Genomic DNA, 25,996 nt, shown 5'->3' on the forward strand with positions numbered 1-25,996 from the left:
GGTAGCCCCTGCATGCTCCTACAGGTGCCGTCGTCCCAGACACATCTAGAGGGACTGTACAGAGCCCGTGGGATCACATCCCCAGCCTATGGACGTGCACAGGCACAGAGGCCGTACACCGCACACCATCGCCAGCCCTGCAAGGCTCCACACACGGCACTTGGCTAGCACCGATGGGGTCCGCGCCGCCGGCACACGCCTATCGTCCCGCACACCCCTTGCCACGCACAGCGCCGGCAGCCGGCCGCGCAGCCCCATCCCTCCCGGGCGGACGGGGCCGGGGCAGACGGGGGGAAGGGAATGTCGGGGCTGTGGGGGGCTCTCGGCGGGCGGCTGCCCGGCGTGCTGGGGAAGCTGCGCCCCGCGTGCGCTGACGCCGGCCCGGAGTGATGTAAGGAGCGGGCCCGGCAGCGGTGGGCGGGCCTAATCCGGAGCGCCGGGCTTGGCTCGGCGCCCGCCCCTGCTCCGCGCCCGGCTCCGCGCCGCTCCGCCCCCGCCTCCGCGAGGAGCGCGGGCAGCCCGCCTGCTCCGCGGCGCCGCGGCCCCGCTGCAGTCCCGCTCCGGCATGGTAAGGCCGTGGGCGGGGGGGCGGGGGTGGGGGGCGGGCGGGGGCGGGCCGGGGTGCCCGGGGCGCGGCGCGCTCTGACCCTCTCCCCGTCTCTCGCAGCCCCTCGCCGGAGGAGCACCGGCCGGCACGGGACCCCGCCGCCTCGAGCCGCGCTCCGCCGGGCTCCGCCGCTCGCCGGCATGAAGCGCCCGGCGCCGGGCAGCCGCCGCTGAAGAGCCGCGCGGCAGCAGCGGGACCCCCTTCTCCCCGCCCCCCCCCCTCCCCCCCTCCCCTCCATGGGGCAGCGCCGCGGCCGCTGAGCCCCGCGCTGCCGCCCGCCGCCCCCCGCCCCGCGCCGCGCCCCGCCGCGCCCCGCGGCTCCCCCTCCCCTCCCCGCGCCTCGCCCCGCCATGGGGCCGCGGCACCTGCTGCTGCCGCTGATCTTGCTCTCCCTGCAGCTCCTGGCCCTGCTGCTGGCCGCGCAGGCGGCCGGGCCCCCCCGCGCCAAGGGCAACCGCACCCAGGGGGCGGCGGCGGCGCGGCGGACCCCCAAACCGGGCAAGGAGCTGCTGAACCAGACGCTGCCGGGCGCGGGGGCCGCGGCGCCCACGGCGCTGCCCGGGCGCGGCAAGGGCGCGGGCGGCGGCAGGACGCCCCCCGGCGGCGGGGGCGGCGGCTCGGCCCCGGCCCACGAGACGTGCTGGGGGTACTACGACGTGAGCGGGCAGTGGGACAAGGAGTTCGAGTGCAACAACAGCCTCACGGGCTTCCGCTACTGCTGCGGCACCTGCTTCTACCGCTTCTGCTGCAACAAGCGCGCCGAGAAGCTCAACCAGAGCCTGTGCCGCAACTACAAGAGCCCCGAATGGGCCCATCCCACCACCGCCAGCGGCGCGCTGCCCGCCGACGGCAGCAACGGCGCCGACGGGGACGCCAACAAGTATGACCCGGACAAGGACAGCACCAACGCCACCGTCTACATCTCGTGCGGGGCCATCGCCTTCGTGCTCATCGCCGGTGTCTTCGCCAAGGTGGCCTACGACAAGGCGCGGCGCCCGCCCCGGGAGATGAACATACACAGGTGCGATCCTCCCCCTGCTTCCGGCGCCCCTTCTGTCTAGGGACACCCTCCTCTCCAAAGGTTCTTTCTTTCCCCTGCTTCTCTGAGTGTTTCCCCTGTGCACTGTGTCTGTCCAAGGTTTTCCTCGTTGCACGAGTCCTCCTTTCAGCCAGCTAGCTGGGGGCTTCCCGTTCATACAGCCTGCCCAAGAGTTAGTTCCCCTGTTGTGTGACCCCTCCAAGAATTCCACCTTTGAAGTGGCTGCCCAGGGGTTTCCCTTTTGCAGCACTGCCCGAGGGTTCCCCCACCGTACTACCTCTCCAAGGAGTCCCCCTGTGAACTACCCGCTCAAGCCTTTATCTTTTGCCCGGGCTGACCATGAGTTTCCCCATGGCACCACCCTTCCAAGGATTTCCCCTTTTCGATGGCTGTCTAAGGGCTCCTCTTTTATGCCACCTGTAAAAACAATCTTCCATTGCGCTGTCGCTTCGAGGGCTCCCCCTCTGAACCGCCTGTCCAAGGGCTTTCTCCTTTGCGAGGGTTGTCTGAGAATTCCCTCTTTGTGCCATCCGTCAGAGGATTTTCCCTTACTGCGCCTGTCCCCTTTGCGCAGTCTGTCCAGGGACAACCCCACCGCTCGGGCCATCCCTCCCGATCCCCTCCCACGCCTCGGTTCTGAGTCCCGGGGGCTCAGCCCTCCCGTCCTCGGGGCAGCAACGGGGCCCTTCTCCTTTGCTCGACGCCGCTGAGCAGCGGCCCCGCTTTCAGGACCGCGGACAACTCCGCGCCCGTTCCCGCCCCGCCCCATCGGAGGCGCGTCCCCCCCGTCCCCTCCCGGCTCCGACCTCCGCGGGTCCTGCTCGGCCCGACCCGCTCCCCTCATCGTCCCCGGGGACAACAGAGGCCCCTCCGCCCCCGCGGGTCCTGCCCGGCCCGACCCGGCCAGGGAGAAGTTTAGGAAGTGTGACAGGATCTGCTCTGCGCCCTCCGAGCAGGAGCCTTTGCCTTACGGTCACAAAGGGTGTTCAGGAAACACTCGCGGTACCAGAGTGTCTCTTCTCTTTTTATTTCTTTTCCCCTCTAAATGCAGACAACTCAGGCTAGTAGCCTGTCCTTTCTGACTGGCTGCTGAGGAAGTAGTTTGGTACCCTTTTCTCAGTGGTTTGACACATTGCTGTAATAAGAGAGAACGCTCTCAATGTGTCAGAGAAAATCCTGTTTAAAGCAAAAGCTCAGGCTTCCATAACCATTCTCCTTTTAGACAAATGCATGTGCTCTCTCAGTTCATATTTATTTTTTGGTGGAAAAAGTCCCTCCAAATGATGTCTTCATCTTGTGTGCTGCAGATCCAAGAGGTTCCTGTGTTTGAACACAAAACATTGGTGAGGAGCTTCTTTGTACGAACAGTTGTGAGCATGAGTGGGGAAAGCTCTTATCTCTAGCAGATAATACTTCATAAAAATGATCTTATTAAGAATTTTCAATCAAAACAATTAAAATCCTTGCCCATATTTTTTGAAGCTGAACTTCAATTGCAGTCAAGAGTCTGAGGGAAGGAATTTTAGCTTTTTACAGAGAAAAAGAGATGAGTGACGCAGTTTTTATTTATTTGGGAAGATATTTCTTGTTTCAGCTCCTCCCTTTATAAGACTACACACAGGGGTGCTAGCAGGGGTAAATCACTGTGTCTTCCATGGGGACAGAAAGTCATACTGGTTCACACTCACTGAAGGCCTGGCCCACATATTCCACTACCAAGCCCATCTGCCTCTGGTCTCTGCCTTTGCAAGAAAACAACTTCCCAGTTTTAAGACATTGAGATATCTTTTAGGTCACTTGTGTCTGTAAAGGGTCCTGAAAGTAGCTTAGGCAGAAAATAGGCTCTTTGAAGTATTTTCTTAACTAAGAGCTAGTTTTGTTGCCCAACTGCCAAGCTCCTTTGGCTTCAAGGCAACTTTGTCTGGGCCTTATCTTCACACTAAATTCAGGAGTCTGACTCGGATGGCCTTATGTTCCTTCAGCTCTAGCTCCAGTGTTGGATTCTGCAGCCTTTGAAATCAGAGACATTGTTGCCAGACTTGTCTGAATTTTTCCTGATGTTTTCACTCCTTTGATGCTCGCTGTTCTTTATTTAGATAAGTTCTGGGAAAATGATTCACCTGTGTGTGGAAGTATGAATGGCAGATTGAGTGCTCGGAAAGCTTGACTTTCAGAGCATTTTCAGGAATTGATTGACTTCTATAATATGGTAGCTGGTAAAAGATTATACCTTTCACAGCTGTGTTACCTGAACTTGATCAACATCACACGATGGTTTAAATATTGTGAAGTGCATCACCAGCAGCCAGGGGCTGCATCAGTCTGAGGGAAAAATGCTATCAGTGCTCTAATCAGGATGTAAATACGAGGAGTGGAATGGTTTGTCTTTGAGACCTGCTGCTGAGTAATGAGGGGGAGGGGGTAGAAAATCAGAGTGCAGTCAGATATTTCTATCTGTTTGAGGTCATGTCAATTGGAGTTATGTGTAACATCCTGAATAATTCACTGGAGTGATGACAAGTGCATTAAATCTCAGTGTGCCTCCCACCAAAACCTCTGGGATGAGGAGAACTATATAAACGGGCATTATTTCAGTGGATTTGGAACAGCCCCTTGTGAGCAGTATCCCACACCCAGGGAAGATTAATCAAGACTTCCCTACACTTCACCATTAGCAAGATCACACTTGACATTTTATTTCATCATAAATGGTCAGTTAGCAGTACTGCCTGTAGATGTTATTTCTCTGCTAAGTTCTTATCCAGCTTTTACAGGAAATCCTTATTAACTCAGTTATAAAGAACGTTTTGGTGGAGGCAAGGCTCATTTAATAATTTGTTTTGATAGAAAGGAGAGTTTAGAAATTCACAGGAGCGCTGTCACTCTCATCTGAAATGAAAGGCTGTCTGTGCACTGAGATATGCTTGTGCATTTCAGAACTGAAAATGTTTTCAGGCACTACCCTGTACCTTTAAAGCAGAGGCACTGCTGTGATTCTGGGATGAGCAGTGGCAGTAACTGATACATAAGTTCATTTCTAAGAGCTGTAAGTGGAAGCTCTTTGAAAAACAGGAGCTAAAACATTCATATTTTGCAGAAACACTTGCAATGCTTTGAACTTAGACAATATTTGAATGACCGTAAGATCTTACAGCCTGACCTTTTGTCTGGATCTTGCTTTGGAGTTACACAGCCAGAACTAATGCACACTGGGCTCCAGATAGCAACTGGGGCTGATTTCTGAGAGTTATACCCAGCGAGATTTTGTCTGCTGTTTCTTTCTGGCTGCATTTGTGAGGACAGTTTGTTTTCATCAGTTTTCCAGGGTTGCTTTGCTCAAGCATTACTCAAGTGAGCAGAATATTTCCTTTGTTTTCAGTATGGGAATGAGTTAGGGAATCTTTTATGGTGAACAAGGAGTATCATCTGCTTCTTTTCAAAGCTGGGTATATTTTCTGTAGCAAGGAGGGATGACCCAGAATATTCTCATGACCCTAAATCCCCATGCTACAGTACATAAATAATTCACTGCTACTGTTATCACTCTATGACCCTTTAGCCCTCAGTGACAGTAACCATTGCACTCTTTGCTGAGTTAGGAATGCACAAATTGGAAACTGTCTATAATTTACAGCTAGCGTTTGAGATGTTACCAATTGCTTGCTGCATGGGCAAACAAAGCCCCTACTTGCAAGAGGGGAGACAGAGGTAGTGGTGGCCCTGGGGCAGTGGTGGAAGTCCTGTTGTTCTCCTCTAGTTGCTAGAAGCAGCACGGGGATTTTTCCCAGCAAACTAGCTCTGTATTCTACTAACAGCTTGACTTCTGTATCTGTCCTTGCATGGAGGGTGTCTGATGAGTGTTTTGGCTTTTGAAAGGGAGAAGAGAAACAAGAACCTTCTGCTCAGAGTGCTTGCTACCCTACTCCTAGCACATCTTTGTGGCTACACAGAGAAAGGATGCCTGCACTACTGTTTTCTTTAGTCTCTGTCTCTGTGTCCTCTGCTCTGTGAATAGTAACAGTGACTGTCTTTATAAATGTCCATCCTTTTCCCATGTAGAGACCACAGTTAAATTGACCAATTTCTTGCCATTTTTACTCTACAGCTCTGAATTTGAACAGGATTCAGAAGCAACGGATCTCTTTGTCCATAGATCCAGGAAGGCTGCGTACACTGTTTTGCATGATGCTGACTTATAATACAGGAGATTTTCTCTTCCTGCAGGCTGTATCCCACTACAGCTCTCTTGGGCCTTATGGTCACTAGAGGGGTCACTGGAAGGGAGTGAGTTTCCCCACAGTGGAGCTTGTGAAAGCCACTTCTCTCTAGACTTAGTTTCTCTAATTGTGATCACAGCTGGCACATTCAGTTCTGTTCCCTGCAGGATTGTGTTGCTTGAGCCAAACAATCAAACTTCATTCTTCCCCAGGGCAAGGAGAGAGTGTAACAGACACCCACCTGGCCATAGGGACCATGCAGAGGATTTTCTTTCTCTTTCCACTGATTTGGATTTATGTTCTGCTTTGTTTTTCCTAGTCCACTTTGTCTCATTCATCTGCCTCACTCACGTATCTTTCATCTGCTCTTTGCCTTGCTTTGTGTTGTTTATTCCTGCTGGTTTTTGAGTCTTTTCTCTGAAGTGGCCTATCCCTCTCATAGGCACAGAATACAGGTCCATAAGCACATGTCAGACTTGATCATAGTAAACCACAGAACCACAGAATCTTAAGGGCTGGAAGGGACTTTGAAAGCTCATCCAGTCCAACCTCTCTGCCAGAGCAGCACCACCTAGAGTAGGGCACACAGGAACTCGCCCAGGTGGGTTTGAATGTCTCCAGAGAAGGAGACTCCACAGCCCATCTGGGCAGCCCCTGCCAGTGCTCCCTCACCTCAACAGGGAACAAGTTTATCCTTGTGTTTCTTTGGAACCTCTCATGTTCCAGCTAGTCCCCATTGTCCCTTGTCCAGTCATTGGCCATCACTGAGAACAGCCTGGCTCCAGCCTCCTGGCACCCACCCTTTATGGATTTGTAAACATGAATGAGGTCACCCCTCAGGCTCCTCCAATCTGAGGAACTCCAGCTCCCTCAGCCTTTCATCACAAGAGAGATGTGAACCAAAGAAAGGCATGATCTTGTGGCCTCAGGGGAGTTATTTGTGACTACTTCTCTTTCAAACCAATACCGCACCTTAGTATAATTGGTGTAACTCCCATGCAGGGAGAAGACCTGAATCTTGTCCTGTCTGCATTGATGAATTGCCCATTCCCAGCCAGCCAAATCCAGGCAGGATCTGTATTTGTATGCATGTATTTGTGCAAAATATTTTTCGTCCTGCTTCACTTACTTGTACTGAGGGGAGCTTCAACCTGAAGCTCTGGTCACAGTTTGCCCATTTTAGTAAGTGTTGGGTTTGTTTGGGTGGTTTTTTTGCCATGCTTTACTCTCTGAAACTGCTTTATAAAGAGACTGGCTTTGGTGACAGTTGTCCCAGTGACAGTTTTGGTGACTGGCTTTGGCTGCCTGGCTACTCACTTCCCCTGGCTGCTTTTGAGTCTTCTCCTTTTTGAATGTCTCCTTGGAACAGAGGCTATTCTTAGACACCATGCTGCCTTCACCAAATCATTTCAGTTCTGCAATTCCCATTTATTTGATACTTTCCTGCTTTCTAATTAACTTTTTTTTTGTCTATTAGTAACCCTCCATCACAGGTGTCAAGGGAATCCAGTCTAGCTCTGAACTTCTATTTCTTTTAGATTTCCAATCTCTTATATCCTTAACTAGCAGTTGATCTGTGTGTCTTTGGAGATCAGACGCCTTTTAAAACTTCTGTTTCACATAAGAAGATCTGAACCTTATCAAGAAAATGAGATCATACTGCTTTTTTGCTTGCCTTTGTCCCTACTCGCATGGGCAAGCTGTATTTCCTTAGATCTGTGTGCACTCCATTGCATGGAGGTCTCAAATGTCTCATTACCCAGACAGATAAGCCAGGACTTCTTTCACAAGAAACATTTTGCTGTAGTTCAGCTCGTGCCCCAGCCTCCTTTGATGCAGTGATAGGGCTGCTCAGAGAAAGTGCAGCTTTCTTCAGTAAGCTTAAAGTCCCTTAATTGTGCTTATAACACAGGATTTGGTACAAAACAGATACCTTGTGCATGAAACTTCTTCTGTGTGCACTATTTCAAAATGCTGCCTATCCATCAAGTGCTGTTACAAGTTTGTGTGTGCAGATACACAAGCATTAGCAGTAACAAACTAGAAAACTGTACCATTTGAGCCCTTGGCATAATTCTGCAGACTTCCATGCCTTAGAGATACGTAGCAAGCAAGTCCTGCTGGTCTGATTTTACATTCTTTCCATGATCAAGATCAGTGCGTAGTTCCTTTTCTGCACAACAACACTACTTCCAGTTCTCCCCAGCACCCGTGCTTTCTTCTCTTTGCTGTGGTTTAACCCCAGACAGCGACTCAGCCCCACACAGCCGCTCGCTCCAACCCCCACTCAGGGAGATGAGGGAGAATTGGAAGGAAAAAAGGAAAACTCGTGGCTTGAGATAAACAAAGTTTAATAACTGGAATGAAATGTTATAATAACAACGATAATATGTTAGTAGTGGTAGTAAGGGAAAGGAGTGCAAGAGAGAAAGGCACGGGAATTAAACGCAAGGGACAAATAACCCCACACCCAAGTGCTGCCCACTGTGGTCGCTCCCCATCTGCTGACTGATGCTCCAGCAGCAGTCTTCTTCCCTCAAACAGTCCTCCCCAAGTTCCTATACTGGGCATGATGGTCTAGGGTACGGAAATAGCCCTGGGGCTTGTTGGGGTGAGCAGGGCAAGAGTGAGGAGCAGCAAAGCTCTTTTGTGTGAGCACTGCCGGGCAATATCCGAAAGGCCCCTGTGTTACCAACATCCTTATCATCGTAAAGCCCACTCCCAGCCCAGTGCCAGCCGCGGCAGGGGATGAACCCCGTCCCGCACGGCTCCGGGACGCCGAGGCCCAGACGCGCGTCGCGCTCCCTCAGGCGCGGGCGGGCGGCGCTGGAGGCCCGAGGCGAGGCGCCAGGGGGCAGCCTCCAGCCGCGCGCCGGCCGCGGCGCTGAGGGGCGGCTCCGGGCCCCGCGCAGCCTCCCCGTGCCTCAGCGGCCTGGGCCTCGGCAGCTGCGGAGTGGCAGCCGTCTGCCGACAAACACCGCTGGGAAAGGTGTGCTTTAACGTTTTAAAGTCACAGAATCTCAGAATGGTGGAAGTGGGAAGGGCCCTGCAGAGCTCATCCAGCCCCAGCCTCTGCTAAAGCAGGTTCCCCTCCATCAGGGGCACAGGAACGTGTCCAGGTGGGGTTGGAAACCTCCTGAGAAGGAGCCTCCACACCCTCCCTGGGCAGCCTGGGCCAGGGCTCCCTCACCTCAGCACCGAAGGAGCTTCTCCTCTTGTTCCAGTGTCACCTCCTTTATTCCAGCCTGTGCCTGTTACCCCTTGTCCTATCACTGGCCACCACACAAGAAACACTGGCCCCATCCTCTCCACACCCACCCTTTAGGGACTGATCAGTATTGATAAGGGACCCTCTCAGCCAGGGCCCGCAGCCTTTCCTCCTCACACAGATACTCCATCCCCTGATCATCTTGGTAGCCCTGCGCTGGCCTCTTTCCAGCAGTTCCCTGTCTCTCTTGAACTAGGGAGCCTAGAACTGGACGCGGGACTCCAGATGAGACCTCACCAGGGCAGAGCAGAGGGACTTTTAAATTTTCAATGGCAAAATCTTTACGTAACAGTTTCCTCCTCCTTGGCCCTGCAGTATCGCTATTCGAGGGAACCAGCGTTACCCGCGGTGAGTTTAGTGATTGTAGTAAATTCCATCACAGCAACAGTAGGAGATGTCTTCAATTTGTATATTACTGTGTGATCTGTGAGGCAGTTGTGCAAGATGTGCAGTCTAAGCACTGCTGGTTATTTCCTGCTCTCGACATACAGCCTAAAGAACTCATCCCAAAGACAAGAGCTTTACTTTACAGTTTCTGGTTCTAATGCACCTTATAAAGACAGAAGAGATGATGAGCTCACAGCAACAGTTGTTTACATGTTATCAGTGTAATGCCTGTGCTCATTCTATTTCAGCTGAAATGCATTTTCCACATACATGCATTCATACAATGGGTGTATAATATAATTATGTCACCTGTGTGTTAGTTTTGAGTTCACCAGGCAGAATTTGTTGTGTAAACTGACAACTTCATTCTGCTATCACAATCTGGGATACCTATATGGTCCTTTGTACATCCATAATTAAGCTTTCAGTGAAATTTGCCATTAAAACCTGTACTAAATTCCAGGATGTTCACAAATGCTTCTCCCATTTGGTATGCAGATTTTTCAGAAGACATCTGACTTTTCCTTTTAATATTTACTTTTTAAGAAGGACTATTTCCTCATTCGTGCTAGTACAGGTGCACAAATGTTTCGCTGTTGGAAGGGTGTCCTTTGGTTTAGTCTTTTTCTTATCTCCATGGGTGTATCCATCTATTCTTGTATGCACACACACAGACACACATATATATGTATATAGATGTCAACCACATGCCTGCTCAGGATACTGTGAAAATCCCATTTCCAGTCTTCCTCCCCAGAAACTGTGCTCTGAAGCATCAGCTGTTTTTGCTTCTGGCAGCTACAGAGACCATTTATCTCTTTTGCTGACCTGGGACTGATGCATCTGTAGCACACTGCTGAGCCCCTGCACTTTCAGAAACAAGATCTACTTTGGCAGTCCCTTCCATTGTGAAGGAGGCTGTGTCCCAGAGGGATTTGCTGGCAGCAGCATCCCCTTGTTTCCCTCTGTGTATCAGTTTGCAGTGGTGTTTGTGTGATCGGTTAAAGCCCCATCCTTCTGGTTGTAAGATCAGAGTGGCATCAGAGAGCGTGGCCAGACACGCACCCTGGGGGTGATGCTGAGGAGGCAGCAGAGATGAGGAGACCTGATGAAAGGCAGCGTACACGCCTGTTCTGCTGTTTCACAGCTCTCACTGGGGGAATAACATGGGCAAGCAGCACTAAGCTGGCAGAACCTGCAGGGTGGGAAGCCCCTCTTTGAGGACAGCACAGAGCCAGCTTGGTCAAGGGCAGCACGTGGCTCTGTGCGGTCAGTGTTTGAAAATTCACGGGGCACGCAGCAGGGCTGGGGACAGGCGCCAAACCAAACCATGAATAATGCACAGCCATGCTCTGCACAACTTGCCAGTGACTGAAATCCCTCTCCCTTGGAGAGAGCTGTCCCTTCCAGGTAAGCTGGCTCCACGGCTGGATAAATCGCCTCTCTCAGACTAACTGCCTCTTTCTTTCTGGGTTAATAAGAGAGCATAGGGGAGTCTTTAACCTTACTCTCTTTTAAAGGGCTTGTAGTGAAATCCTGGCTGTGCTAAAGTTGATTGGAGTTCTGCCCAAACTCCATCACAGCTATGCTTTTAGCAGGCTTTTAGCTCAGCCAGACACTGCTCTTTTCATTGTTCTCTGCCAGATCCATTTGGTCATTCTTTTTCCATTCTTCCCCAAATTCAGAGGGACTTGGAACAGGCAATTCTGTTTTCTAACACATTGCACGTGAGGTCTCCAAAAGAGAGGATTTTCAGAAGGCAACTGAGTGAAGTTTTACATGTGTATATCCTGCTCTACTGGAAACAGTCAGTTCTTTCCATCACATTTTCCTACTCAGCATCCACAGGCATCTCTTTTCAAATCTTATTTCCCATAGGCCAGACTCTGGCCTGTTAAGGCTGTCACCAAAACTCCGTTTGTCTTCAGCAGAAGAGATACCTGTACCCACACTCATCCTATCAATTAGTGCTGAAAATCTATGGATCTTGGGAAAATAGGACAATACTTTAAAATAAACCTAACAGGTTGTGGTGAAGGACAGCACTGCTCCAGCCTGCTGTTACTTCATTGATAATTAAGGCAGCAAGTTAAGTTTCTCAGCTGGGTTGGTGAGTGAGCTGGGTGTGCTAAAGTGAGCTGGGTCCTTCACAGCCCCTGCAGCTTCACATTCTCTCTGGCTGCAAGGTCCCTTCAGCCCCTGCAGGTGAATGTTACTTCTGCACCATACTCCTGCCTGCCACAGTCTGATGTGTCTCAGAGCTTATTGCAGAGGCAAATGCTGACGTGTCACAAACTCACTTCTTAAATCAGACATTCCTCTCTGTGTAAGCTCTTTGCCTCTCCCTGTCTCCCAGTGATCTGTGTATTTTTTCTATTGAGCCCAAAAAGAAGAGGGTCATGTGTGGGCTGGAGATATCCTCGTCAAATACATTCCACAAAGTCCTTCCCAGCCCTGGGGCATTGACCTGAGTTCTGCATCTCCACAGATAGATCCTGAAAAAACCTGACAAAAAGCCAGGTATACCTGGGATATGTTTATTCAGATGGAGCTTCCTTGTCAGTGAAGGGATCATTAGACAGAGAAACTCTGGTTCAGCCCTGCCTCAAGCTTTCTCAGTGCTGTCAAGCAAATCTTTCCTCCTTCAGTCCACAGAGTACTTCAAAGTAAGGAATTTCTCCTCAGGGATGCAGAAGACCAGCAAATCACCTTGCTGGGATTGCTGAGGTTGGGAAGCTAAGGCACCAGTAGTAGCTGTGGAAAATGGGTGTGTTTCATAGTGAGAAAGTTACTGCAGGAAGGGCTACTTACAAAAATGGACCTGGAGCTCTCTCAGGCTGGATCTGCAGTCAATGACATTGCCTAGCCCGAGGAAATCCCACTGGAGCCATTAGTGTGGGTCTAGAAGGATCGGGGTCAGCTCCCTACTGGAGATTCTCTCTGCTGTGTTTTGAGCCCATTTCTTTATGGCGCTTAGGGCTGGACCAAATTGGTTTGGCTACACAAACTCAAGAATCACACAGTTGCTGAGGTTGGAGGCACCTCTGGAGATTAACCAGGCCACACTCCAGGCAGGGTCAGCTAAAGCAAGTTGCCTAGGACTGTGGCCAGTTGGGTTTTAATTGTCATGAATGATGGAGACTCTGTGACCTGCTGGGACTCTGTTTCAATGCTTGAACACTCTCAGTGTAAAAGAACTTCTTCTTAAATGGCATTCCCTGTACTTCAATTTGTGCCATTGTCTCTTGTCCTGTCACTGGTCACTGGTGAGAAAGGCCTGGCTGCTTTACACCCTCCTATCAGTCACTGATACATGTTGATAAGATTCCCCCGAGGTTTTTGTTCTCTAGGATAAACAGTCCCAGCTCTCTCAGACTCTCCTCTGTAGATGAGATGCTCTAAGCCCTTCAGCATTTTTGTGACACTTCATTAGACTCATTCCTTGATGTGCATGAGGAGCCTGGCACTGGACATAGCACTCAAGGTATGTCTTGCTAGTGAGATGAAGGATCACCCCCCTTGAGCCTGAAAAATCCTTACTAGTGATTTACTTCCCTGTTGCACAGTGAAGCTCCTCTCTCCCCTCCCAAATCTCCTGCTAGGACTGGGAGATAAATACCCAGTTTGCCTTGCCTTCATTTACTTTCATCTTTAGCAAAGTCTGTTAATTTCATCCTTTCAACATCAGGGCCCCAGCTGATGCCCTGCCTTAATACCCTGCTGCTTACACCCATCCCCTTTGGCCATTTGTATTTCCAGCAAGACCTTTTTTTTTGGGTGTGTCTTGCCAAATTAGTCGAGTTGCCTGAGAACCTTCCCTGCTGAGACACTTGAAAGCAGGACCTGAGCTGCTCTGCCTTGGGATGTCCTGCCATGCAAGACATCAGGAGATTTTTCTCCCACACAGCTAGTCCAGCGCTGAACTGGAATAACATCCCTGATGTCACCGTGTCTATTGTGCATTTCTGTGGAGAGGAGCTTTAATGTTCTCAACTAAATGACGTTAATGAAACAGCTGTCATAAGTCATTATCTCAGGATATGATTCTACAGTTACACAACTCTGGCTACTCCATCCACTGCCACAGGTAACTCATTCCAGTGAGTGAGGTTTGTTTTCCTGAGATAAGAGATGTGTCGTCATAGAAAGATTTCTGAAGTGTCTCATAGCCTTGTGCAGGTGATTAGGATGCTGTTGACATCAGTGAGACTAATTGTATCCAAATGTCTGCACACACAAGCCCCAAACATATCAAGTGTCTCTATCACTTTATTATTATTGAAGCTTTTGCAGTGGACAATTAGGCAGCTGTACCCAAGAGGCTTATACCCACCAAATCCTCCCTCAGTTAAGTGTGACTGACCTTCCACCAGTGGGGGACTCAGCCCTCTGTGCTTTATGGAAATAAACTGGATCACACACAACAATGTGATTGAATTGGCAAGGAACTAGCCAGTTTGATCCAAGTTTTACTTTCTTCTCCACCTATAATGTTTTATTCTGCTGGTGCTGAACAGGGTTTTTTTTTTCTCTCTGTAGACATTAAAAAGGAGGACAAAGAGTGAGCACTCAGGACACACAGTTTGGTGTGTTTAGGACATAAGAAGATTGTACCTTCTGTGTTGCTGGACTCACATTGTTTTAGTCCCATACAACTATGAGCTGGGTCTGCTTTTGATAGTTATGTTCAATTTATCTCAAGTGTAGTCTGACATGGCAGAGAATCACCTGTGATTGCTTCATTTCATCTGAGAGTAGCAGTCTCTTCATTTCCATGTGGCTGGCACACGACTAGAAATCATTTCCTTTTATGTTGTGACCAACAACTAACACAGAGAGCAGCTCTTATTACCGTTCCTCAGGATGAAAACCAAAGAGATTAAACTCTTTCGTATCATCTGAGTTGTATTTTTGTTTGTGATGAGGATCAATAAGTGCAGGTCCTGGCTATAACCACGGAACTCCAGTTGTTCCAGAGTATATTCACTTTAATTGCCTGAATTATTTGTAGTGAATGAAGGTAAACTGTCTATCCAGGGAAAGAAAGCTATATTCTTAGGACTCTGTCAAACCCCATTCAGAGAGTAATGATAGCAGGAGAAAGGACAACAGTATCAAGAGAAACAAGGTGACTTGCTGTGTAAGATGGTTCTAGATGAGGAATCACAACAGATTTTAGTTTGGAAAGAATTTGTGGATACCTGCCATCTTCTTAAAGCAAAGCCAGCTTCAGTGGTAGAAGAGGTTGTTTGGGTTGTTATCCATCTGAATCTAAAGGCTTCCACAGCTGGAGGTCCTTCAGCCTCTCTGGATCCCTGTTTCAGTGTTTTGTTCTTCCACTGTGACTATTTTTTGGTTTATAACCAAGTAGAATTGCCCTTATTGCAACATATGCTATTTGCCTCTTCTTTGTCTTACACCGTGCTCTGCCTCCTTTGCAAATCACCATTAGTAGGATGTAAGTCCTCTCTTAGTCTCTTTTTGTCAGGTTAAACAAACTCAACTTCAGTGAATACTCTTCCATCCTAACAGTACCTCCAGCTTCACTTCCTCATCTTGGAGTTTCTTGTACCACCTCTGTGTACCTCATCCCACACAGCCCTTGCTGAGTGTGCATGAGTCCCTGACCTGACCTTTCCTGCCCAGCTGGCTCTAGTACATTAAGCTAAGTGGTATATAGTGTTTTACTGTTATCCATGCTGTCATCTTCCTCTGTACTCTGAGTGATTGCACTCTTGACACTAAGAGTGTCTTCCACAAGTGTTCAAAATGAGCCCAAGCCACTATGGGCTAGTAAATAATGGTCCTAATACAATCTCTGTGATTGAAAAATGACTCTTAGCATTTCTGTACTGCAGATAACATTAAATGGTCATCTGATGCTTAATATATCTTGGAGATATGTCCTAAGGGCTCAGTTCTGCCAACCTGCTGTCTTTAGAAAAATGTGTTGTCTCCAATAGGATGTGCTGGATGCTGGTGCCAAATAGACAGACCTCATTAGCTGTCCACATCCTCCCCCATCAACAAAATCTGCAATTCACTGGGGAGATATTTTACCCAGAAAAGCCATCAGGATTGCTAGTGGTTGTATGAATCCTCTCCTTGGGAGAAAACCACCCAGTATCGCATGGGGCAGCGACCTCCAGCCTCAGCTGGATTCTGCCACTCATGTTCTGTACAACCTTGGGCAAGGGGACAAAACCTCAAACATGTCCTGTAAGTTGATGATCAGTTTGAGATACCTCAGCCATGACTGTAAAAGGTGTTGAGCACCCACAGGTCTATGCCACTAAATGGGAATTCAGCATCTTTTGGAGGACACCAAATACCAATTCCTCTTCTTGGGTGAGGAATAAGCATAACAGCAAACAGACTTGGGACAGGGCTGAGTATCTATCTCTTGCTGCTGCCACCTCCACCTTTCTCTGAGCCTATCTTAGCACCAAAAGAGTACCTGTGCTCTCAGGTCCCTGCATGTCACAACCCTCTTACTTCATATGTATCAGTATGTGTGCACATATACATATCATAGGATTGATTACAGCCTCTATGCCTGCTCTCTCTATAAACAATGAATAATCAAATGAGGTTAAAAACATTCTTATTCTGTACAGGGTGTTTGTGAGCTAATGTAAGCCTGTTCTGGAGCCTCTAGAGTCTTCCAAGAGGTTCTTTTGTAGTGCACAATAGTGTTGCAATTCATCATGCACCAGATCAGCAGTCTGTAGAGGAAATAATCTGGAAAATGGAATGGTCTCAGGTCCCAAACTATTTCTCATATGAAAGACCAGGGATATGTCATTTAAGGAATGCTGATAGATATGAGCAAAACCAGCAACACTCTCATCAATAATAAGCAATGAAGGAATTTCTCCTCCTTAAATCTTTCTTGGTACCCAAGATGACATTAGGCATATCCCCTCTGCCAAGAGAAAAGAGCCCTTCAAACTCCATCATCTTTAAAATGCCACTGTCCCTTATAATTCACTCAAGCTCCCACATTCCTCTTTTTCCTGTGGCTCAAGAGATAGCTTGTGGGTGCACTAAGAAAATCAGTGCATTTCATGCTGTAATTATTCCACCATGTCCATGATATTCACAGAGGAAAAAACATCTTTGAATATCCACTCATCCAAGGGGAAAACATTGGATGCAAAGGAACTGTGTGACATTTCTGTTTCTTAGGGAATAGCAGGGAGACCTCAGTACCATTAAACAAATCCATAATGGACAAAAAGCTAAAGGTAGGCTAATGGCTGTGCTGACGTCAACCCATGGGAAAACCCCTTTTCTTCTGAACTGCTGGCTCTCCTTTAAGAAGCCCACTCCCACCACTGCTGTGTATTGAGCTTCTTGCAGAAAAAATCCAAGGATTTAAGGAGCTCATTTAATCTTGAAGAAGTTTAGCTTGGGAAGGGCAGTTGTGGTGTAACCTTTAGAAGATCACAGTGCCTGAGCCTTTGGGCTCTGGTGTGTTCAGTGAGGGCAGTGCTGTCTGCTATCGAGAACAGTTCATCAGCTCTGTCACTGACAGCAATGAAAATGATGGAGAGATAGCATAACCCTGGGGTGAAGTGAATTAGTGGAAGCATATGAAGAACTAAACAATAGCCAGGCAAGCCTGTAAATAGAAACTGAGCTTTTAAGCCTTTTGTTGCTATTGTTTTTTTCTGTTTATGTTAGAAATGCAGCCACTGCTGGATTCTCACGGTGACTGTGGAAGTGAAAATACTGAATGCCATTCTAGCTACTGTCTGAAAATAAGGTGGCTTTTTTTCCCTATTTCTCTCTCTTTAGGGCTCTGGCTGACATCTTAAGGCAGCAGGGACCAATCCCAATAGCACACTGTGAAAGAGAGACTATCTCCGCCATAGATACCTCCCCCAAAGAAAACACCCCAGTCAGGACATCCTCCAAAAACCATTACACCCCCGTGCGCACCTCCAAAAGTAACCCAGGTAAGTGCTGCTTTCCTGCTCTTTCTCTTCAGAGGTGGTTGTACCAGTGGCATGCTTGAAGTGCTGATGATTCTTTGAGGTTTTTGTTTGTTCTCTCTAGGCATTTTAAAAATTCAGCTTCAGTGAGGTAGAAATTCAGCTTATACCAAAATGCTTGTGTTAAGCTTAGAACATTGTGTATGTCCAACAAAACACATGTGCTGTAAAGCATAATTGGACTCTCTATACACAGCAGCTGAGAAGAAAGATATTCACTTAATTGGGGCTATCTTATTCATTCAGGTCAACTATAGGCATGTGCTGGGAAACAGTGTGGATACTGGCTTGAGGTCTTCCAGGAGTGTTGGCCTGGGAATTGGGATGAACAATTTTCTTTCTGGCTTCTGCTGGCTGGGTCAATATAGTCAAATTATTTGACTGCTTTTTGCCTTGATTTCCCCAGTGGCACAAAACCTCTTCAGTAACGATATTGTTCTGATTTATTTAATGCTTCATTTATTGATAATTGTCAAAACAATGTATCAGTGGTTGCTGACTACCTTTGTTAAGTGAGATGTGGAAGACTTGCCATCACTTCCCATCTCTCAGTTGCAGCTCTATGTGTGCCTCAAAGATATGCCCTCATTCAGTCACAAGCTATTTAGCTTCACGTAGAAGTTTCTGGGTGGCATTTCCTGGCCTGTGTCACCTGGCAATCAGAGGAGGTTTTGCTAATGGTCCCTTCTGGGGAGGCTTCTGAAAGAAGCTATCAGGAGCTCAGACTGCTCTGTAACCTGTGGGGCTTGGTGTGCTCTGCTCTTTGTGGAAAGGGCCCATGACTGAGGGCAGTGACTGCTTGGTTCTGTTGCCTTGTGGTGGTTATTAGAAGGATTTTGCTTCAATGTGCATCAGGCTATGGAGATAGGACCAGGTGACCCTGTTGTCTGGAATCCTCCCCCACTGCTGGAGACAAAATAATTGCCCTGAGAACTAAGAAGGATTTTTTGCTCTCCAATTTTCACTCAGAGGCCAATGAACCTTGTAATTTTTTATGCTAGAGAGTTATACCAATGAAATAAACTCTTGGGCTGGAGAACAACACTTGAGGCGGAAAGAGGAAGGTGCTTTTGCATTTTTAAGGCTTGGGACCGGCTCTTGAGAGTGTATGTGATTCTGCCTCATGATAGAAACAGAGTAAGGGTTTATGGACAGTGAACAGGCATAGGCACCATCAGAGAACAACTCTGACTTAAGCCTTACAGTGAGATGAATCCCTTTCTGAAGACACCCAGTCTGTTCCCATTGCCTCCCTTTAGTTAGGGCAGGCAAATCCTGAACAAAGCTGCAGAAGAAATTCTTTGCTTGCAGCAGGAGAGACCTGCTGGAAACTGGAAGTCTGAATCAAGTGTCATGTTCAGGCACTGTCAAGTCTGAGAAAAGGCAAATAGTAAGGTTTGTGAGTGGAATTGCTATTGCATTGTTCATTTCTGGCGTCTCTTGGTACCTGATGGCTCAAATGAACTTTTTAAAGGCTTACTACTATCTTAGTGGAGGCACACAAGGGTGCAAGGACCAGAGCACAGGTATCATGAGTAGGGTGCAAGTACAAATAGTCATACTACAAAGTGAGAGGACCCAGTAAGGAGTGTGCTTGGCCCTTGCTGAGGACTAGGATGTGAGATGAGCAGGGAAAAATGGCAAGGAAGGACAAGGCATGCTGTTTTAAGCCTCTACTTGTCTGTATCTTTGCCCATGTTTTGTGAAGAAGGAAAGCCATTACAGTTCAGTCAGGGTACAGTTCAAACAGACAAGCCACAAGCAACAAGAGCCCTCTAAAGGAAGATATTCACGAACCCAGCTGCAGAGGAAGAGTGACTTTACTTCCATCATAGCCTCCCCCAGCCATTGGCAGCATCAGGGGTAATTGATCACTTCTGCCTCAGGACAGTCATTTGGACCGAATGTCACACCCAGCCCTTGCCAAAGCTGGGAAGGGAAAACTTGCTTTTGTAGCTTGCCCAAAAGAACTTGTTTCTGGCTCAGTCATGTCCATTATTAACATGTCCTCATATATCATATGAGACAGAAAGCAAATCACTTACAAAAGATCATGAGCTCATAAAACAGCTATACATTTATTGGGTTTTTATACTGTTGCATTTGCAGAATAGGGCAATCTTGAAACTCTTGTAACTATACTCTGTTACTCATCTGATCTTCAGATGATTGTGATAATCAGGAAATTGTATACATGAATGCCAACTTTTAGGTTGAGAGGAAAGTAAAAGCTGGAAAATAAGAATGGCACATTAAACAAGAATAAAGTTGGTAAGCCCTCGTATGGAAGTAAAAGAGAGGTCACCATCAATACTTGCTTTTTGGGCAGGAGGGAGAGAAAACAAAAGAAAAAGAGAAAAGAATGGAATGTCCAGGGGAAAAAAATGGAGGCAATAGTGTGTAGTAGCAGGAGCCAGACAAAGCAATGCTCACCAGTGCTGCAAATTGGCTTGAGAAGACCACAGCTGTAGGGTTTTGCAGCAGGATCTGAAAATCATCAGGTGTGCTGGCTGTGGTTTGTGTCAGGACTTTGTTTCAGTATGAGAGGTTAAGCAACCAGAAAGGACTGTAGTTGTTACATACAGGCTGACATTGAGTTTTTTATTTGTTTTACTTGAAACTTTTGTCTTCAAACTTATAACTGCAAGAGTGCCCTTAAGTTTTGCTAAAGAAACCATAGCTATGTTTTTCCATTAGGCTTATTTGGCATCAGTGAACAAAATCATTGTGGGTGACAATGACAAATTGAGATGGTCTGTGTCTGAGGCTGTAGAGTCTAAACAAAGCAGCATGTGCAGGTGCTGCTGAGGGCATGCTTGTGGCACTTGCTGGTTGGTGTCTGCTGTTTCCTGATAAAAGTATGGAGAGGAGTCCATCTCCCACAAGCCAGTCTCTACCCTTCCTGCAAGCACTCAGGCAGCCCTCAAATGGTCACAGTAGGACACCACAGGGTGGCAACAAACATACAATTCCTTTAATAGTTCACCTTGCCATGGACACTGTCTCCAGCTGTCACAGATACCTGAAGGAGAGTTCAAGACCAAAGCAAAGTCCTCAATGTATTTGCCCAGGCACATTGCAGCAGGTGTGCTCTGCAGTGAGACAGGAGGGCCTGTGTTAGATTTAGCCTGTACTTCTCTGTTAAGCTTACAGAGAGAAGAACCCAGGTCTAACTTGCTTCAGAGAAAAAGAGAAGTAGGTCTCTCTGTCCTAGACATGGAGACAGTTGTCATTCTTTAGACAAGACAGCTAGTTTCAAGAAGGCTTCACCCTACTACTCTGCAATGGCCACCTTCCCCAAGTGGTGTGGGAGCTGGATGTTTATCAGAAGCAGAATACAATTCCCACTCTGTATCATGCCAAGATTGAGGGTCCCACGTGTCTAAAGAGCATCTCTTCAGAAATTATTGCCACTTTTTCTTTCCTCTGAGAATCAAACTCATGCCCTTTTGGGATGGCAGGGAACCATTCACCTCCCCTTGCACCCACCCTCATTTTCACTGACATTTCTGGTCATTGCTTTTATACAGCTGTTTTGGTGGTGGTAGGCTCTTTGCAGGTAAGAAGAGCTGAAAGCTGTGCCTACAGATTGCTTGGATCAGAGCACACCTCTCCAGCTGTGCACCACCTAATTAGTATGAGCGACAGCACTTTCTGTAGACAGGAATGCTCCTCCAGCCCACACAGCCCTCTCATTAGTTCAGTGTTTGCTATTGTGAGTAACAGGTAAAATATGATGAATCTGAGATTACAGGAAATCCATCTCATTTAGCTGTCTATTGGTATTTTTCATGTCTCTGTCACAGTAGCACCTTTAGGGGTGTTGGAAGGAAAACCCTAGCCATATTTCCCCTATCTTTTCTCTTTGGCCATGTTATCTATCCTGACATCTGCTCCGAAGGTCAGTGCCATTCCTTTATTCAGTGAATGGCCAGCAAACACAGGCAAGAACAAGGATGGATAGGAGAAAGGTCAATAGTTCCTACAGGCTTGGAAAATGTCATAGATAAGCAGCAATATGCTCACACAGAGGAAGGTGCTACATTTGGTACAAGAAACAGAGTTTGAGCCAGAGGCAATCCTGCAACGTCCACAATCAACTGATATGTCAGAAAAGATGAGGGCAGTTCCTGTGACAGTGATGCTGATGGACATTAGCTATAGTGGAAAAATTAAGACTAGATTCTCAGCTCAGGTGACTACCTCCAATACCATCCATGCGTGTTTTAAAGCTTTTCGAAGGTCAGATGCAAGGTGTTGGTGTGCTGTTCCCAAAATGTGGCAAAACACCTGCAAGATTCAGTCCCCACAGAAATTGTCAGATGTGAGTTTTCTTACTACTATGGTGATAGAGGGGTAACCAGCTTAGTTGTGCAAGAAGCTGTCTCATTACTGTTTTCCAAACTGAGACCAAACCATAAAAGACTGCAAGTAGAAATTTGAAGCAGATCTTTGGCAGGTGTGAATCAGTGTTGTACTATCACAGTAATGGGGTATGGTCTTGGTTTAAGTAAATCCCTATGTGTCAGGGAGGTTTTTGTCCCAGACTTAAAGCTGGCACAAATCTATGATACTCTAGGACAGCACATGGTCCAAATTGATCCTTTGTTCTCTCAGTCTCATTCTATCTCTTCCACACTGTCTCTTTTTCATACGATTCACCTTGGTAGTATTGCCAACCTGTGAGAGAGGAGATACTCAGGACCATTAGAGTGATGTGAGAGGAGACTCTCTCCACATATGTTCAAGACAAGGATGTCCTTTCTGCCACTGTGTAATGCTCTCAGCAATGAAAGGTCTCCAGATATTACCTACCTGAGCATGAGGCAGGTAGGTAAAATCTATGTCTGGAATTATGCTTCATCTCACTACCTCCAGGCTCAAGAGGCTGTAAGAGCAATGGCAAGACTCTTTGTACTTGCTGGAGAAAAGACTGTGGCCTAGTTTTATACTCTTTTGGCCTCATAATTCTTAGAATGTCAGTTTTCCTCATCAACAGAATATGCTGGTCTGAAACCAGCTCCAGATGTGCCAGCAAAGAACTGACCACAGGAGTCAATTGAGATAATTTTCCAGAGTGAAAAATCTGCTCTTCACCTGTGCTTGGGTACCTGCAGGTGTGAAGAGCAGCTTATTGACAAGATTACCACTTGGAATGCAGCAAACAACACAGGCTAGCACTCTGATTAGCCTGATATATCTGGGGAAGACTTTTAATAAGCCATTTGAGTCTGCATGTTCCAGAGATGTACATATTCAAAGTGCTGTTTTCAGCAGTACCTTCCACCCAGAGGCATATTCTGAGCTTGTTCTGAATGTGAACAGATGCCGGAGTGGCCTTTAATCTTTATGGAAATTGTAGTTAATGTTTCTAGCCAAATATAGGCAGAGCAGCATGGGGAATACTTCCACCCTAATCATTGCATAGGGGAGGAGATCACTGCACTTGGCCTTGCTCTTCCTTGGCTACAGGCTCAGCACAAGCTCTGGCCACTTTTTAAAGACCAAGTAGTTTGGTGAGCCAGAGTGGTTGGCTTCCCAGATTTCCTCCAGGTTATATTTGCCGTCTCCCTATCCATCCTTCTCCCTTTTCCTTCTCTCCTTTCCCTCAAGTCTCCAGCTGGTCTCTGTTTCATTCATTGAATTGTCTAGCTTCTCCCCAAAATCCCCAGCAACTATTTGAATTAATTTACTGTGGATCAGTGTAGAAAGGTATGTCGAAGGCGTTCAAATTACCTGCTGCTTCACAGTTTGTGTTGTCATTTACAGCTGTTCAGGGGAATACAAAGCAGGTATAAAATGATCCCCCAGTCCCTGCAATAGCATTTTACAGACCCTGTGCTCTGTTGTAAGAAACTAGTTAAGGTGCAGGTGGGTGAAGAATTAAGGAAACCACTTGGAGAACACCCAGAGAGTTCCAAGAATGGGGTTTTTCTTTTGTCTGTATTACTGTTGCCATTCACTGTCATATGAAGAGAAAGAAACAGGACCAGCTTTGAAACCTCTAGGATCTGTAGAAGACACAGCAATTCAATGCCACTCCATCTACTTCTTCCTCCAAGCACACCTCTATTACAGTATGCTTCCCACAACTTTCTGTACCAGGAAAATCCCAAATGAATTAATGTTTTCTGAGCCACCAGAAAATTTCAGGCTTTACTATGTCAGATCATTTTGAGGGTAGGAATTACTCAGTGTCCTGGCATCCAAAATAGCCTTGCAAAAGTGAGGATCTCTCCAGCAGAGTGGGGAGAGGTGGATGCTGCAACTGGTGGGGGTAGCAAAGATAGGACACTAGTTGCTATCTTCCTTGGTGTGAGGGATCTAGATTCCTCACTTCTTTAGGACCTAGGCTAGCCTGTACAGTGTTAGAATTCATAGGTTTTCACTCATTTGTAGTACCAGAGCAGCTGGTGCCCTTTAACTCCCTCTCTCTGTGACACTGCCAGTCTCTGTTTTACAGATGGAGAAATGGAACACAGAGAGGCAAGGGCCTTATCTCAAAAGGTACTTGGGTTACCATTTTCCCTTGACTTCAAAACAAATGCCTAAAGACTTGCAAATATCTGTGCCTGAGTAATGTTTGTGTTTTGCTCAGGCACTGAGAGCAATTTTTCCCTGGGACCACCACTTTCCCTTCAGGTCAGCACCTCTCAGGGGGACGTGTACTGCAGTGTGTGCTTTAGTTCTCTGAATGTACAGGGATGCTTCCTCCTGAATCTTCACGCAGACACAGACCTGACTCCTTCAGTTCTGTAGCCTAATAGCAAGTGAGGGATTTTACACTTGCTTTGGAAAGCAAAGACTTTGTCCCAAAGTACTTGTAATCCAACAAACACAGAAGGCATGGGTCGGAAAGTCAAGTGAATGTGCAATGAGCTTCATTGCCCTCATTCCAAATGAATCTTTTTAACAGTTAAATATTTATTTGCTGATGCTTTCTTAATTTCACTGGTTTTGATATCCAGTCTCCCTCTTCTGTTGTTGCCAGAGGTTAGGACCTGGTGCTGTGAGCATAGTCAATCGTGAGCAGCTGTAAGGGCTGTCCACTAATACTAACAAGTACAGCCTGTGCTCCCTAGTGCTCTCCTGAGACACACAGCCTCCTCCTTCCCTCGGTGGGACTGGGGCTGCACCTACTTCTGCCTCTAGTTATTGATTTACTGTGGTCTCCTGAGTGTTTTACTAAGCTGGAATGTTTTAGGATAATCTGTGAAAAAGAACGTTTGGGAAAACTGTGCCCCACTAACAAGACACATGAGGCAACAAAATGTCCCCATTGCAAATACCTTTGCAGAGAACTTACTGGAGTATAAAAAGTGACAACATTTGTTACAGTTTATTGTGTCTCACATCCACATACCTCCTTTGACTGATGTCAGGGTTTCATGCATCAAAACAGCTTACAAGTGACAAAAAAGTAAAAGAAAGTTTGACTATTGTGGGGAAAAAGCAGATAGGTACAGTCTGGGTGCAAACAAACAAGCATAACCATAGTGCCTCCAGACTTCCATGAACCACACAGCCATGGCAGAGCAGCAGCATTCAGAACAATGGGATAAATAGCAGGTAAAAGTGTTGTGGTAGAGTTTAGCATTCATTCGACAGAGTGCAGTCCCAGAGCCACAAGGCCAGGCACAGCAACACTTATCATCCCCAGCACTATCTAGAAACTGTAGGTTACCATGGTAACAGCATTCTATTTTATTTTTTTTAAGAGAGGCTAATACAAGTTGTGAGCAGGAGAGGGGATTAAGCATATAGATTTACTTTGAAACAAAGCCTCACAGTGAAACTCAACGTGCTGAAAACAATATAACAAAACACATGGAGGATGTGGAAATTAATTGAAGCGGGCTTTTCTGGCTCTGTGCTCCACTGGAGAAGAGGCATTGATGTGGAAAAAGTCTGGGAGTTTAATGCAGGCGTGCTACCAGCCAGGGAGCTGCACATTGCAGGGACAGAAGGGCTGTGGGCACGTGCTGCAACATGCTGAGCGATGCTCTGCACCGCACCATGCAACAGCAGCAGCTCCCCATACTGCCCATGTGCTGCACACACAAAGGAGTGGGAGCACATCTGCCTCCTTCCCAGAACTGGGCTTCTATATTCACAACAGTTGCTGGGTTTAAGAGCAAATTCCAGGGCTGACAGGACTGTGGGGTCCCAGGACATGGGACTGGTGAATGCAGGAGAGGCACAGTAACACTGAGCAGGAGCAGTGAGAAGGAGTTATGGAGGATGGAGACTCTGTGTGTGTAGGAGGTCCAACTTGATATATTTAGATGCATTCCTAATTCCTGAATCTGTAGAGCTGGATATGGAATGGCAGAGAAGTCTTGTTCTCAAAACATAAAAACACAGAGATAGAAACTGTTTTGGAGTGTAACACCTAAGGGGGAAGGCCAGTCTGGGCCCTTATCCCATGCTGCTCATGCTACAAAGTCTGTGTTGTGTTTGAGGTGGCAGGAAGGAATGATG

General features: G+C 47.4%; 1 protein-coding gene across 1 annotated transcript in view; it reads left to right on the top strand.

Moving 5' to 3' along the window:
* The first annotated feature begins 957 nt into the window (after positions 1-957).
* The window catches only part of SHISA6 (shisa family member 6), a 224,378-nt gene continuing 199,339 nt past the window's right edge, over positions 958-25,996 (top strand). Inside the window, exons 1-2 of the mRNA XM_062011115.1 lie at positions 958-1,628; positions 17,319-17,479. Of these exons, the coding sequence (XP_061867099.1) occupies positions 958-1,628; positions 17,319-17,479 (832 nt within the window). The remainder of the gene's footprint in view (positions 1,629-17,318; positions 17,480-25,996) is intronic.

The sequence above is a fragment of the Colius striatus genome, chromosome 18, assembly GCF_028858725.1.
Source record: "Colius striatus isolate bColStr4 chromosome 18, bColStr4.1.hap1, whole genome shotgun sequence".
NCBI classification, from domain to species: domain Eukaryota; kingdom Metazoa; phylum Chordata; class Aves; order Coliiformes; family Coliidae; genus Colius; species Colius striatus.